Source organism: Haematobia irritans, chromosome 2, assembly GCF_050003625.1.
Source record: "Haematobia irritans isolate KBUSLIRL chromosome 2, ASM5000362v1, whole genome shotgun sequence".
In the NCBI taxonomy this organism is placed as follows: Eukaryota; Metazoa; Arthropoda; class Insecta; order Diptera; family Muscidae; genus Haematobia; species Haematobia irritans.
This window is the reverse complement of record NC_134398.1, coordinates 142,103,425-142,120,056: the sequence shown is the minus strand read 5'-3', so window position 1 is coordinate 142,120,056 and position 16,632 is coordinate 142,103,425. Positions and strand designations below refer to the sequence as shown.

General features: G+C 32.3%; 1 protein-coding gene across 13 annotated transcripts in view; it reads right to left on the bottom strand.

Annotated features, from left to right (window-relative positions):
• MRP (Multidrug-Resistance like Protein 1) overlaps window positions 1-16,632 on the bottom strand; it is a 130,386-nt gene that overhangs the window by 69,222 nt on the left and 44,532 nt on the right. For 12 of the 13 annotated variants that reach the window (XM_075296380.1, XM_075296372.1, XM_075296378.1 and 9 more), the window contains exons 4-10: window positions 14,080-15,294; window positions 12,021-12,158; window positions 11,214-11,360; window positions 7,108-7,192; window positions 6,215-7,037; window positions 5,984-6,137; window positions 1,573-1,780 (exon numbers count right to left, since the gene is read on the bottom strand). In XM_075296380.1, the coding sequence (XP_075152495.1) occupies window positions 1,573-1,780; window positions 5,984-6,137; window positions 6,215-7,037; window positions 7,108-7,192; window positions 11,214-11,360; window positions 12,021-12,158; window positions 14,080-15,294 (2,770 nt within the window). Of the gene's footprint in view, window positions 1-810; window positions 1,032-1,572; window positions 1,781-5,983; window positions 6,138-6,214; window positions 7,038-7,107; window positions 7,193-11,213; window positions 11,361-12,020; window positions 12,159-14,079; window positions 15,295-16,632 lie in introns of all 13 variants that reach the window. The other variant, XM_075296375.1, reaches the window with a different exon arrangement.

The window sequence follows — 16,632 nt, the reverse complement described above, 5'->3', positions numbered from 1 at the left end:
AGGATTTTTTTTAATTAAAAATGTCGTGCAAACACTCTCTAATACTACGCTCACTTTAGGCGCTAAATCTCGATTTTTAGCATCTAAATCTCTTTACAGATCATAAGTGTTCATACTGGCAAAAGAGTGAAATTTCGATCATATGTTACATCCACATATGACTGCCGTTTTTCGTTTAGAAACTGAAAGAGTAAATATTGGGACTTTTTTGTTTACACTGAGTTGAGAATATGTAATAAAAATTCAAATACTATAAACAATTTATAAATTTGACAAATTTACGGAAATTGACCAAAATGTATAAAATTCCATTTGGTCCGACCATAGGACCAATTTTAAAAATTAAAAATCTTTTGGATCAATTTTGGTCCGATCGGACGCTAATATTCTTTAATCGGTTTGTGTGTGCCCAATAATCTAAATAGAACTACTTAATTATATTGATTGTTTGTGCATTGATGGCTATAGAGAAAATTGTTGTTGATGATAATACATACGAACTACATCCGTGCGAAAACCTAATTTTAGTACTAGGGTTTATGGAGATTTTTTTTTATATGGTGGAGGGTACCTATGATTCGACCTGGAAGAACATACTCCTATCTACCGAAAAATAAAACTTAATAATATTCGAATTAACTACCATATAATTTATATTATTTGTATAAATACTCCCAATAAAACGAATGATTTCCATATGAATAAACGCGTTTTAATGAAGCCAATGAGGTGGTGGATGCCAATTATAATTATTAACTAACTAAGAAAAAGAAATGATTTTTGTTTGTTTTTTTTTTTTTTTTAATTTACCGCATATGCTTGAGTTATAACAACGCGTAAATTCAATGGTATAACATTATCAATCGTGTCCATATCTTTGGCAAAGCGATTCACAATTCTACCCAAGGGTGTTATATCGAACAACTCCATGGGCCAGCGGAAAACGTTATTTAGCATAACGGAATGCATTTCTTTAGAACAATAAACGCAGCCCAAGCCAATTGCAAGTGTTGAGAAGAAACTGGTTGCAACTAATAAGGCGATGAAGGATATATATATATATAGAAAAGTATTAGAAAGGATAATAGGAGAAAGGTAAGTGGTTATAATAACAATAAGTGTTCTTGTGCATTTTGCGAAACATATAGTATTGTAATAGAGTGTTTATTAGTATATATATACACATATATGTTAATAATATCATTATATAAAATTAACAAATTGAATTTCAAAAAAGCCAACAAGAACATATTAAGCCGAAAATTTTCTATTGATAAAACCAAAACAAACAAAAAAATACTACGAACAACATGCAGCAAAAAAAAATTGTTATATAGAAATTCAAAACGATAGACAAAAACATACTCAAGCATTATTAAAGCAAAGTATTCTAAAATCAATTATTATTTAGTATCAAAAGCCAAAAGTTCAAAATAAAATAACAACCAAAAAAAATTGTTAACAAATAAAACCCTTAACCCAACATTTATGAGACGATTTGTAAGACAAAAAAATTTTTGTTTTGTTTTTTTTTTTTAAATAAGGCATTTTTGGAGAACCAAAATCACTTACCTTGACCAAAACCAAAGGCACCATAAACACCCAAATACATATCTCTTAGGCCAGTATCATTGGCCACATTTTTGTCATTGGACCATTGTGTTAACCAAATATTTGATCCAATTTGGAAAGCTTGGAATACAAAATTCAATATTAAAGTGGCCATGGATAGGAAAATACCAACACTTTTAATATAATGCTTATAGACGGCAAATTCAACCTGTAATGAGAATGAGAAATTTGCTTATAATTTAGTTGTTTTTTTATTTATTTTTACCACAACAAAATAATAACTAAAAAATAGGTTAAAAAAGAAATTAATAAACTTATTAGTTACATGTATAAAATGTATAATTTTCGTACCCATTTTGACCAACACATTGTGTTGAGATTGCTAAAGATTTTTTACAGTAGCCGCTGATCGGGACTCTGTTAGACGAACCTCTAAAAATTAGTTCCATTTTAGAGAATGAAGCCGCCGGCGACCACTTTTTGCCAGTCGACGCCGCCGCCGAATATATAGACACATTTCGACTCAAATTTAGCCGCCAATTAATGAAAAATATTTAATTAACCCTTTCACTACCGAAATAAACCTAATGTTAAAAACTTTAATTTTTCTTTTGTATTTACTTGTACTAACAGGATGTAGAACAAAAATCTTGAGAACCTACCTCAATTACTTCAAGAGCTATATGAGCTTGTTCTGAAAACTTGATTCTTGAATTGTGATCAAATGGCCTTACGAAAATAAGCGCTATTTGGTCTATAATATCTTTCAAAGTGTGAGCAAAAATACAAAAAAGAACCAGAAAAATTACCAGCTATAGTTTTTGTATAAATGTCAATTTACTAGAAACATACAGTAGAAAAATTGTCTCAAATTTTCGTATTTTTCGTTTATTGTTACAGAAGTTTATAAAAAAGTTATTTTAGTGCTCACCAATATGGAAAATATTTATAGCTTATTTACATTAAAGCCTCTACTTTAAAATAATATCGAGAAATAAATCGAAACTAAGTGGGAAAATAGAATTTGGTGTCTTTTTCGAATGTCCTTCTAAGTGGACATCGGTAGTGAAAGGGTTAAAAGTGAAAAATGTATTTGTAGTTGTTGTATACATTGCCAAAATGTTGAACCTTCCACCCATAATGAGTCAGTATAAAGTTGCTATTATAATAATTTTGCAAAAAATTAGCTCAGAAGATTTGAATGAAATGTTAATTGTAAGATTGGTTGTACAACAAATCTCATTGCCATATGGATTACTTCCAATCAAAGAATTTTTGTCGGCCACGGCTGACACTAACTTTTCACCTGCGGTAGCGGCGGCTTGACAGCTAAGCCGATATAAATTGTTCAATTCGGCGGTGGACAATTATCCATTATAAAATCACTTTGAAGTTATTCCAATGGTAATGAGATTAGTTGTACAAACAAATCTTTCAATCACATTTACATTTCATTCAAATTTTCTGAGCTAAATTTTTGCAAAATTAATATATTAACTTGATAATGACGGATTTTGGGTGGAAAGTATGCGCGTATGCGCGGTATGCGCGTGAATAATAGTTTACTCACGCTCACGGACATTCACGACGGAAAAATCTTAATCACGCACGATATTGTTTGGTAGGACTCACCGTGGTGCTATGGTTAGCATGGAACCACCGTGGTGCAATGCCCGACCGAACACCAAAAAGTTTTTCAGCGGTGGATTATCCCACCTCAGTAATGCTGGTGACATTTCTGAGGGTTTCAAAACTTCTCTAAGTGGTTTCACTGCAATGTGGAACGCCGTTCGGACTCGGCTATAAAAAAGGAGGTACCTTGTCATTGAGCTTAACATGGAATCGGGCAGCACTAAGTGATAAGAGAGAAGTTCACCAATGTGGTATCACAATGGACTGAATATTTTAAGTGAGCCTGATACATCGGGCTGCCACCTAACCTAACCTTGGTAGGACACTCACGCAGACTCACGAAAATTTGTACTCACGCACGAAAATGTGGTTACTCACGAAAAATATCGTGACTCACGAATAGTTTTATGAGTAATTTACCTTAGTGATGTGTCTGAAATAGAGGTGTGCACGTGAGTAATAGTTTACTCACGCTCACGCACACTCACGACTGAAAAATCATACTCACGCACGATATTTTTTGGTAGGACTTACGCTCACGCACACTCACGAAAAGAAAATTTGTAGTCACGCACGAAAACGTCGTGACTCACGTGTCTGAAAACATGAGCATTATTTAAATCGAGAGTGTTATTAAACTCTTAACATCCCAGGTGTCACTAAAATTGTAACTGAATTTAACTCTTAAGCGTTTTATGTTCGTGAGCAGGAATATTTTCGTGAGTGTAATTCGTTACTCACGCAAACTCACGAAGATATTATTTTCGTGACTCACGCTCACGCACGATATTTTGGTGTGTTAATCACGTTCACGCACACTCACGCTGTTGTCATGAGCGTGACTCACGACTCACACACGAATCACGAACATTTTCGTGAGTCTCGATAATTTCGTGTCACGTGCACACCTCTAGTCTGAAATCATGAGCATTATTACACTCTTGAGTTTAACTCTTAAGCGTTTTATGTTGGAGAGCAGGATTATTTTCGTGAGCGTAATTCTTTACTCACGCACACTCGCGAAGATATTATTTTCGTGACTCACGCTCACGCACGAAATTTTGGTTTGTTAATCACACTCACGCCTTTGCCATGAGCGTGACTAATGACTCACGCGTGAATCACGACAATTTCGTGTACGTGCACACCTCTAGTGGAAAGTCAAACAATTTGACAAAAAATTCAACAATTATTAATAAATTTTTCTGATATAAATTAATATTTTTGATTAATTGGCGGCTAATTTCGAGTATTCGGCGGCGGCTTCGATTGGCAAAAACTGATCGGCGGCGCGATTCGGCGGCTTCATTCTCTGCTTCCAATTGATTTTATTACACAGTGCAACACAAAAATTCCAAACAAAAAATCACTTATCCCAGTCGAAAGTATTCGGAGGAGAAAAGTATGTTCTGGATTTTGCTAGATTGGTTACCGTTCGTTTTTTATTAGACTCTATAGTTTTGTCGCCATATTCGATTTTGAGCACTTTTTTGCAATTTTCGCTTGGCCATAGCTCAAAAAATGCTGTGAATTTTTTTTGCAGTCTTTGGTAAAGTTGTAGCTCTTGACTCGTCCAACAAAAATGCTGAATTTATTATGTCGGAAAATCATCCTCATGCTCAAAACCCCAAAATGCAATGTGGAACGCAGTTCGGATTTAGCTATAAAAAGGAGGTCCCTTGTCATTGAACTTTACATAGAATCGGGAAGCACTCAGTAATAAGAGAGAAGTTAATCACCGTGGTATCACAATGGACTGAGTAGTCTAAGTGAGCCTGAAATATCGGGCTGCCACTATACCTAACTTAACCTTTCTCTATCAAAATCAAATTTGAAAGCGTTTAGTAAAAAACCGCAATATGATCCCATTTGTTGAAATCGAGCGATGCATATATATAGAGCTATATCTAAATTTAATCCGACTTTTTCCAAATTATGTGGCCCTGTGACACCGACTGGTATCATACGGAAAACAAATACATGGGCAGACGGACGGACAACAAGGACTAGATTGACTCAGTAGGTGATTCTGAGTCGATCGGTATTTATTTTTATTATAGGCACATTTTCTTGCAGATGTACCCTAATCTCTAACCTAACCTTTCTCTATCAAAATAAAATTTGAAAGCGGTTAGTAAAAAACCGAAATATGACCCCATTTGTTGAAATTGGGCAAATTGTGCGGAAAACAGCCCTGTGCCTCCGACTGGTATCTTAACAAATACATGGACAGACGGACGGACAACAAGGACTAGATTGGCTTAGTAGGTGTTTTCTTATTCGATCGGTATTTATTTTTATTATAGGCACATTTTCTTGCAGATATACCCTAATCTCTATGTGGTTTAGGGTATAATTAATTTGTAATCATTTGCACAAATTTTTACTGGAAGTCGTTTGTTTACTATAAAAATCAGGCCAGATAGGAAGAGAGATAAGAATTTCGGGAGTTGCCCGATTATTTTAAGTTGTAAAAAACAGAATGAATGAGAACACGCAAATCGAATACGCACAATTCTTTCACAAATCATTCCAATTACGCCTGAATAATTCTCTGCCAGTATAAATAGGAATCGTGAACTGAAAGGCGATGGAAGAAGAACAGCAAAATATAGTTTCTTTGATCCATAGTAAAAAAATATCCATGGATAATAATGTTAAGAAAGTCTTTCCGAACAAGAAATTTAAGAAGTATATATAAGAGAAAAATCAGACCACAGACTTGAGAAAAATAATAATATATTACATATGTTAATAGTATGTTCGTGGCTGTACTTACACCGCCTGTTTGAGATTTTTCAGTTTCAATGAGCTTGCCTTGTTCCTCAAGCTTAATATCCTTTTTAGATGCCACCGACACAACAGAGGTCTGAGAATCCATTCGTTTACGACGTCTTATACTACTGGTTCCACTTTCAAATGAACGCACCGAACTGAAACATAAAGGAAATGGTAAACTCGCCAATTTAAATTTCGGTTATTGCATTTAAACAATTATATCTATACATACACAGAATCGGATAAACTTTCTTGTTTGGCCAGTGTTATAACTTTACGGAATTTATTTTTCAATTCATCAGATTCTAGAGTACCCTCCAATTGTTGCTTAATAACATCCAAATCTTCAACCTCTTCACCACCTTCTTGTAAATGTTGCAAAAGGAAATCGGAGAAATCTCCCTTTTTATTCAGCAAATGTTGATATGTACCACTTTCACTGATTTCACCCAATTTCATGACATAGATATTATCAGTTTGTGGCAAGAATGTAATGCCATGGGTAACCAAAACTCTGGTCTTTTTGGCCAAAAGACCTTTGGGCCCAATAACCTCTTCAAATATATGTTTACCAACATGGGCATCTACAGCACTCAAAGGATCATCCAAGAAATACAAATCAGCATCACTGTATACGGCACGAGCCATTGAAATACGCTGCTTTTGACCACCAGATAAATTAATACCTTTTTCACCAATTTCTGTTTGATCTCCAGCTGAAAGCATCTCAATATCAGGCCTTAAGGCACAAGCATCGATTACACGATTATAACGTTTACGATCATAGGGACGACCAAAGAGAATATTATCGCGAAGGGTAGAATTTTGAATCCATGCTTGTTGAGGGACATAGGCCACGGAGCCGACAGTGTTGACTGTTCCGGAAATCTTTTCCATTTCACCCAAGTAGGCTTGTACCACAGACGATTTGCCCGAACCCACAGTACCAACAATGGCACATAGGGTATTTTTCTTAACTTGCATATTAATATTTTTTAGAGTTACATCACCATCACCCCATGAGAAGGACCCATTTTCAATAGACAAGGGATTAGCTGAAATACCAACGGAGATACTGTTTAGTAAAGAATTTCCAACATTTCTATTGAAAAATTTTCTACTTACGTTTACTTGGATCATGTTGAACATTATTAGGATCCAATTCTTCACTGTTCATGAATTTGTTGATACGTTTGACAGAGACTTGTGTCTATTCCCAAAAACGAAAAAAATATTTAATTAATTCAAAATAAAAAAAAATGATTTACTATACCAACACAAACACCACTAAAATAAATGCATTGCATTTAATTGAAAACTCGCATGCATATAAAATGTTTCATGGCAAAATTTCTTAAGATCAGAATGTATGTCCAAACCAAAACTGACAATTTTGCCATGAAACAAAACTACAAGCATAATTGGAATTTATGAGGATATGAGGAAAATGTAGGATGTAGTTTAAGGGTTGTAGGGTTTTAAGGCTTTAGTATTTGAGGATGAGGATCTCAGTTAAGGATTAAGGATTTTGAAGGATATAGAAAAAACATGAAATGTATCAAAATGATAACAATACAGAAAATTTTATGAAAAATATTTTAGGAGATATATGGATGTGAAATTGTTTACCATCTATGATGTATCAGAAGAATTAATTTTAATTTTTAATCTGGAATAAGTAAATTTTATTTATTTAAATATTTTGGGGAAATTTAATGAGTAAAATCGCAATAAAGTTAGTGTCTTCTAAGATCTGTAATCCATTTCAGCCGGTTTATTTATTTAAAACATAATTTATGAATTGTAAGCGGATGTTTATCCAATGAAGAGAACGCCATAAAAACTCCCTAATGATAGACTAACAAATAAACCTATTCATTACATGTACACACTTTGTACAACACATGGCCATTGAGGGCATCATTTGAAATTAAAAAATCTGGAAGCGGTTGGGAAAGTTTAGAAAATTTTGTCAAAATTTTATTTCTATAGAAAATTTTATTTCTATAGAAAATTTTGTCAAAATTTTATTTCTATAGAAAATTTTGTCAAAATTTTATTTCTATAGAAAATGTTCTCAAAATTTTATTTCTATAGAAAATTTTCTCAAAATTTTATTTCTTTAGAAAATTTTCTCAAAATTTTATTTCTATAGAAAATTTTCTCAAAATTTTATTTCTATAGAAATTTTCATCAAAATTTTATTTCTATAGAAAATTTCATCAAAATTTTATTTCTATAGAAAATTTTCTCAAAATTTTATTTCTATAGAAAATTTTCTCAAAATTTTATTTCTATAGAAAATTTCATCAAAATTTTATTTCTATAGAAAATTTCATCAAAATTTTATTTCTATAGAAAAGTTTGTCAAAATTTTATTTCTATAGAAAATTTTTTCAAAATTTTATTTCTATAGAAAATTTTGTCAAAATTTTATTTTTATAGAATATTTTAACTAACATGAATATATAATAAGCAACGATGAGCCCGTCGTAAAACTAGGTAAAACACGACTAATGTACGCGTTAGAATTGTTGTTGTATCCTGGAAACCAGTTTCTGTTAATTGTCATATGTTGTAGTTGACTGTAGAAACAATAAGCATTGTTCGACTGTTCACCACTTAGGTGAATTCTAACAAATTAGCTTTCTAAAAATAAATTTCGTGTTGTTGCATTACTATGTAACAAAACGAAATAAAAATAAGATTAAGGGACTTGTAAGTTATATGAAAAGATGATGTACAGTGGGAGAAAAGATGATTCAATTTGTAAGAGGAAATTTCCCAAATATTTTCTCCATAAGGAGTTAGCATAAAGGGCCCAAAATTGAGTTATCTCTCCCAGCCAGATCTATACTAAAGGCTGTGGAAAGGTTCATTCGCCCGAACCGAAACATGTACAGTCCAGGCGTGTATAGATTGGTATCTGGCGTTTTCTTTTCAATGGCTCTATTAACCATGTTCCTTAATCTATATCTGTCCATAAAGCTCGAAAAATAATTGTACAATTAGATATAATGCATTTGGACGTCAATTGCCTGTTTCATTATCAGGCTAACATGAAATATAATAAGCAACGATGAGCCCGTCGTAAAACTAGGAAAAACACGACTAATGTACGCGTTAGAATTGTTGTTGTATCCTGGAAACCAGTTTCTGTTAATTGTCATATGTTGTAGTTGACTGTAGAAACAATAAGCATTGTTCGACTGTTCACCACTTAGGTGAATTCTAAGAAATTAGCTTTCTAAAAATAAATTTCGTGTTGTTGCATTACTATGTAACAAAACGAAATAAAAATAAGATTAAGGGACTTGTAAGTTATATGAAAAGATGATGTACAGTGGGAGAAAAGATGATTCAATTTGTAAGAGGAAATTTCCCAAATGTTTTCTCCATAAGGAGTTAGCATAAAGGGCCCAAAATTGAGTTATCTCTTCCAGCCAGATCTATACTAAAGGCTGTGGAAAGGTTCATTCGCCCGAACCGAAACATGTCCAGTCCAGGCGTGTATAGATTGGTATCTGGCGTTTTCTTTTCAATGGCTCTATTAACCATGTTCCTTAATCTATATCTATCCATAAAGCTCGAAAAATAATTGTATAATTAGATAGAATATTTGGTCAAAATTTTATTTTCATTTATTATTCTCCAAAGTAATATATAAATAAAAAGCCAAACCTGGTCCAATTAACAATATATTACAGATTTATGCGGTAGAAAATTTTTTCAAAATTTTATTTCTATAGAAAATTTTCTCAAAATTTTATTTCTATAGGAAATTTTCTCAAAATTTTATTTCTTTAGAAAAATTTCTCAAAATTTTATTTCTATAGAAAATTTTGTCAAAATTTTATTTCTATAGAAAATTTCGTCAAAATTTTATTTCTATAGAAAATTTTGTTTTTAAAATTTTATTTTTATAGAAAATTTTGTCAAAATTTTATTTCTATAGAAAATTTTCTCAAAATTTTATTTCTATAGAAAATTTTCTCAAAATTTTATATCTATAAAAAATTTTTTTCAAAATTTTATTTTGATAGAAAATTTTCTCAAAATTTTAGTTTTATAGAAAATTTTGTCAAAATTTTATTTCTATAGAAAATTTTGTCAAAATTTTATTTCTATAGAAAATTTTTTCAAAATTTTATTTCTATAGAAAATTTTGTCAAAATTTTATTTCTATAGAAAATTTTGTCAAAATTTTATTTCTATAGAACATTTTGTCAAAATTTTATTTCTATAGAAAATTTTGTCAAAATTTTATTTTTATAGAAAATTTTGTAAAAATTTTATTTCTATAGAAAATTTTGTCAAAATTTTATTTCTATAGAAAATTTTGTCAAAATTTTATTTTTATAGAAAATTTTGTCAAAATTTTATTTCTATAGAAAATTTTCTCAAAATTTTATTTCTATAGAAAATTTTCTCAAAATTTTATTTCTATGGAAAATTTTGCAAACATTTTATAGGACATTCTCTCAAAATTTTATTTCTATAGAAAATTTTGTCAAAATTTTATTTCTATAGAAAATTTTGTCAAAATTTTATTTCTATAGAAAATTTTGCCAAAATTTTATTTCTATAGAAAATTTTGTCAAAATTTTATTTTTATAAAAAATTTTGTCAAAATTTTATTTTTATAAAAAATGTTCTCAATTTTTTTCCTAAAATTTTATTGCTATATACAATTTTGTCAAAATTTTATTTATATAGAAAATTTTTATGTTGTCAAAATTTTATTTCTATAGATAATTTTGCCAAAAATTATTTCTATAGACAATGTTGTCCAAATTTTATTTCTATAGAAAATTGTTTCTTTCTATGATATATATTGTGAAAATATATTGAAAATATGAAGTAAATATATATTTGTTAAACCTTAAATTAAAGCTTGAGGTCCGAGATAGAAATTAATAATCAATGGTAAAACATATTTCTGTTGTTTTTTTAAGGATGAGGTATAGGGAATACGGGGGTAATTTGGGACATAAAAATCAGTAAAAGAACAAGACAAGACAACACAAAACAAAACACAAATTAAATAGCAGAAATTCATAAAAAGAGCACAAGGTGATTTACACCAAAAAATGTAAAAGTTTTATTGACACAATTTACTTTTTGGAACAAAATTCCCGACAGTGGCTCAATGCTATAAAAATCTGCTATCTCTCAACAAAAATTGAAAAATGTTTCCTTTTCTTTTTATACTCAAGGACACAAAAACTTACTTGGACCAAATTGGAAATCAACATGGGCAACATAGTTAATGGAAAACGTAATATATTGAATAGTGATAATGAAACGAAAGTTTTAGTAGCATCGAGAACATTATTTTCATCAATTAAAACGTACGTAGCAAATGTGACCAATGATACCTAGAATATAAAATAAATTAAATGAATAATTAGGAATGAAAAAAGTCATGATATTTTTTAATAGATACAATGTAGAAAAAGAAATAAGAGATTAGAGATCATAGAATAGAACAGAATGACCCTTTTTTTCTAGTGGCCCTATGAGAAAATTGTAGCTTGTCGACCATAGAATCCAGTAACCTTTTGATAATGGTTTTTTATTAAGTTCTTTTTTTTCTTCAAATACTCGTATGACGAAATGTATATTGCAGTAGCTAGTTATATAGAATGTTTTTTTATTATTAAATTAATGATCGACATTATTTCCATGTTGGTGCATTTTTATGTGAGCTTCTAAGTTTGTTTTCTTGATTTTGTTTATACCTCTGCAATATCCACCATTAACATGGGCATTGTGGCTAAAGGTAAATTCATTGTTTCAAACAATGTCAAGCCTACGAAAACTTTCGTGGGTGTCAAAACATTCTCATCACTGACCAACACATATGTGGCAAAAGTCACTAAAGAAACCTTAAAATTTTCAATTTGAATAAAAAAAAATAATTTTATAAATCAATTGCGCTAAATTATATGGAATATCTTAGCTGACGCCAGGCGCCTTGACATCCTGAAATGAAAGAAAAAAAAAGTAGTTTTCTTATTTTCCCAACATGAACTTACCAAGAATGGAGCACATGACCATAAAAATGATGTACTAGCATTGAGGTAGGCAGTAGACTTCAGTGTGGCAATTTCTTTATCACGAATTTGTAGTACTTGTTTTTCAAAACTTGGCTCCCAAGCATATAATTTTAAAACCTAAATAAAAGAAAATAAATGTTAAAATATTTTATTATTATTTTTTTTTTATATTTAATATAATGGTTTGAGTTCTATTTTAAATAAAAATTTATTTTATTTACTTCTATTTATTTATTTTAGTAATGCTAAAGCCTTCAAGGCCGATAGATATATTACATAGTAATATTTTATTGCCAAAAAACAATGCAAATTTGTGAGCTATATCTAAATCTGAATCACTTTGGATGGAATTTTGCAGGTATATTTAATACTACAGAAGATAATCCTGTACCATGTTGGAATAAGATCGGTTAATAAATGCGGATAATTTCAATACATTTGGGAAAATCGGGTGATACATATATATTGGAACAATATCTAAATCGGATCCCATTTGGATGATATTTTGCAAGGCGTTTTTAATATTACAAAAAATTATATTGGAATAGTTTAGGTTAGGTAAACGCGGCAGACCGATTTATTTTCATGGTCACTTAAACCATTCAGTCCATTGTGATACCACATTAACAAAATTTTACATATAGGTACTTCTAGATTTTTTTACCGTTGAACCAACCCCATTATTTTTTCTGTTGAACCAACCAGATTTTTTCAAGAACATTAGCAGACGGCTTAAGTTAACATTTTCTAGGTTCACCAGAAATCCAAAGCTGTATGTCCCTAAAATTTGCTGAAGAGGTGTTCAATTGATTCAAGACAGCTCATATAGTAGTCATTATATTTCAAGCCAATAATTTTTGCAGACACGCCTATCAGGCAGCAATACGCTATAACAGATATCAGGAGTGATATCTAAAGTCTTAAAAGAACACTTGAAACCTATTTATTGTGCATTTTAAGTTACAGATCTTGCAATTCTCCTATCGGACATTTGCCATCATAACAGCCTTTTCACGCAGTATAGTATGTAGCCAGAGGTATACCAACAGATTCTAGTTACCCTGGAATATGTAAGGTAGTTCTTAGCCTTGCTAACTCATCCGCTTCGCAGTTCCCTGGTATATTATGGCCAAGCACTCACATTAGTTGAATCTCGTTGAGAGATTTTCGGCAGTCTGTGACCGTTTTTGAGTTAATGAACACTGAGGCCAAGATTTTTATTGCAGGTTGACTGCCTGAGTGTATACTTATGCCAACATTTGTCGGGACTTGAGAAGTGCTTATCCATTTTCCACCTCTTTTATTGCTAATATTTCAGCCTGAAAAACACTACTGTCTTTAGAATATACTCCGAAACTCTCTTGTCCATCTAATTGGAGATATAGGTGTAGAAATCTATACGTTTTTTCCCTGGGGAGTCTGTATGTACCACGCCTCACTGTTGGGAATTGGAGTTCCAAACGTTTTGTCGAAAAGCATTTTCACCAGAGTGTAATCCACTACGTTTGGCACATCTGGCATCGTTTTGAGGACAGAATTATGACCTTGAATTTTTCCCAACCAAAGCGATATCGCAGCCGTAGAGCCGTTGTTGCTGCCGACTTTTTGGCTAATATGTCTAAAGGTAATAGATGCAGCATGCCATCTAAAACCAAACTCAAACTTAGACGCTCTGAAAAGTGGACACTTCCCAAATGTGAGCAATTGTCGTCAGACTTTTGCTATATTATCATATTTAAATAAACCTCTCATAAATGGACACATCCTAAATGTGTACAAAAATGAAGCGAACTTGGCTGTCCTCTTCTGAGAGATGTAATTTAATTCTTAAAATCGGAAATTAAATTAAAAAACTTAAACACATATACAGTGAAACCCTCAAAAATGTGGGCAACTCTAGTGAGCCATTTGCTATATTATCACATTAAAATTAACTTCTTGTAAGTGGAAACCTTCCAAATGTGGACCTCTCAACAGCGGCTGAGAGGTCCATTGTGCATTTTTTGTTAATTGAAAAATTTTAAAATTTTAAACTTACCTTAATGCCACTTAGGACTTCATTCATCAATTTGACACGTTCATCCTTGTATTTCATTTGTCTAATTTGATAGGTCTTAATACGATTGGCAATCACACCATTGACCGGAATCAAAATGATCATCACAGCTAGACCAGCCAACACAGAGGGACCTAGCAATTGCCACAAGAAATATAAAGCCAAACCAATTTGCAATGGTGCAGACCACAACATATTCAAGTATGTGGTCAAATCCATGAAACGTTGGGCATCCACAGCCATTAAATTGACAATTTCACCCACAGTCGATTCTTTACGCGTAGCATTGGATAGGACCAAAGCTTTGCGATAGATGGCATTAATCAAAGCGGTACGTATACGCAGACCCACAATAAACATGCGATGGAAATATTGGCCCAAGATAACAGTTTGCAAGGCGGCCAAAATAAATAGAACAACGGCATAGAAGATACCCTTCCACTCAGGTTGGCGGTCTTGCTCCTCATCGGCATAATCTTCAACAAAACCAATAATGAGACGTAACACTTGGGGCTGGGCAAACGTTAGAACATCGGTGAAGAGTTTCATCATGGAGCCAAAAAGGAAAACTCCACCAAATGATTTTATAATTGGTGGCATAATAGAAGCATCACCCTTCTTGGGGCCAGTTTTAAATCCATGAGGATTATCGAATGAGACATGACCATTACTGAATTTCACCTTAGGTTGACTCTTATCAACTTTGTAGTTTTTGCGTACATTTTTATTCCAGTAATAGGCAAAAATTGGCATAACCTCTTTGCAACTGTCTTGAGGTCTTAAATCCCATAAATCCTTTTCTTCCAAAGGATTTTTATAGCCTCTCCAGGCCATAACATCAAACCATTGGTATGTAATGCGGGAAAGAAAACTGGCCGAATTTTCAGGAATCTCCTTTTTACTACGTGTATACTTTGTCTCTCTGGGCAATGCGTCGGCAAAACAATTGAGGAATAGCATAACGCAGCAAAAAGCGAAGTAAATCATAAAACTGACATACTTATACTCATCCCAGGAGTAATCTGGCTTATCACTAATTGATGATTCCAAAACATTGGATCGTTCACGCTCGGCTCGTACCTCTGTGCGACAGCGTGGTATTGATAGAATTGTCAAAAAGAACCAGAACAAAAACTGGCATCCAGATGTTTGTACCCCATATTTACGATTGAGGGGAATAAATATTAGAATAAGTACCTGCAAACAAAAAGAGGGAATTAGAATTATTGCGTAAAAAAATGGGAATGTAAAAACAACGAAATATCGAATTGAAAAATTTTACAAATTTTTTTTGGAGAGTAATTCCTATTTGCTGTCTGTCTATATTCGCACTACATACAGTAAATAGCTTAATATATAGGATACAATTCTATAATACCTTCCTAAACAAATGAAACAATGATAGATTTGACCCAGTTTGTTGTTTTTTTTGTCGATATGTCGATAAATTTCAAAGATTTCAAATCACTTTAGGCTACGGTCTTCATGTTTTTAGATAGATATTGCAGAAGGAACAAGGAAAAGCTTTACCCGGATTTATACCGTTTTTTAAAGCGGTAGTGTCCTTGGAACCCTATTATCAAAGGTCTATAAAATACATGTACATATTTCTCATAGACATTATAGAAGGGACATGAAACAAGCTGTCTCTACTGTATGAGTCCAGAGTGAAGTAGGTGTCAGGTTTGTAGGTTTTGCAGGATATGCGAAGAGATGCCTCGTTAGATTAGGTTAGGTTAGGTGGAAGCCCGATGTATCAGGCTCACTTAGACTATTCAGTCCATTGTGATACAACATTGGTGAACTTCTCTCTTATCACTGAGTGCTGCTCGATTCCATGTTAACCCTTTCACTACCGATGTCCACTTAGAAGGACATTCGAAAAAGACATAAGCTATAAATATTGTCCATATTGGTGAGGTCTAAAATACATTTTTACAAACTTCTTTAATAATAAACGAAAAATGCGAAAATTTGAGACAATTTTGTACTGTATGTTTCTAGTAAATGGTCATTTATACAAAAACTATAGTTGATACTTTTACGGGTTCTTTTTTGTATTTTTTTCTCACACCTTGAAAGATATTATAGTCCAAATAGCGCTTATTTTCGTAAGGCTATTTGGTCACAATTCAAGAATCAAGTTTTCAGAACAAGCTCATATAGCAGTTCTTGAAGTAATTGAGGTAGGTTTTCAAAATGACAGTTTTTGTTCTAAATGCTGTTAGTACAAGTAAAAACAGAAGAAAAATAAAAGTTTTTATCATTAGGTTTATTTCGGTAGTGAAAGGGTTAAGCTCAATGACAAGGGACATCCTTGTTATAGCCGAGTCCGAACGGCGTTCCACTTTACAGTGAAACCACTTAGAGAAGCTTTGAAACCCTCAGAAATGTCACCAGCATTACTGAGGTGGGATAATCCACCGCTGAAAAACTTTTTGGTGGTCGGTCGAAGCAGGAATCGAACACATGACCTTGTGTATGCAAGGGGGGCATGCTATGTGATGTGAGACGAATGTCCACAATTGGGGCAGA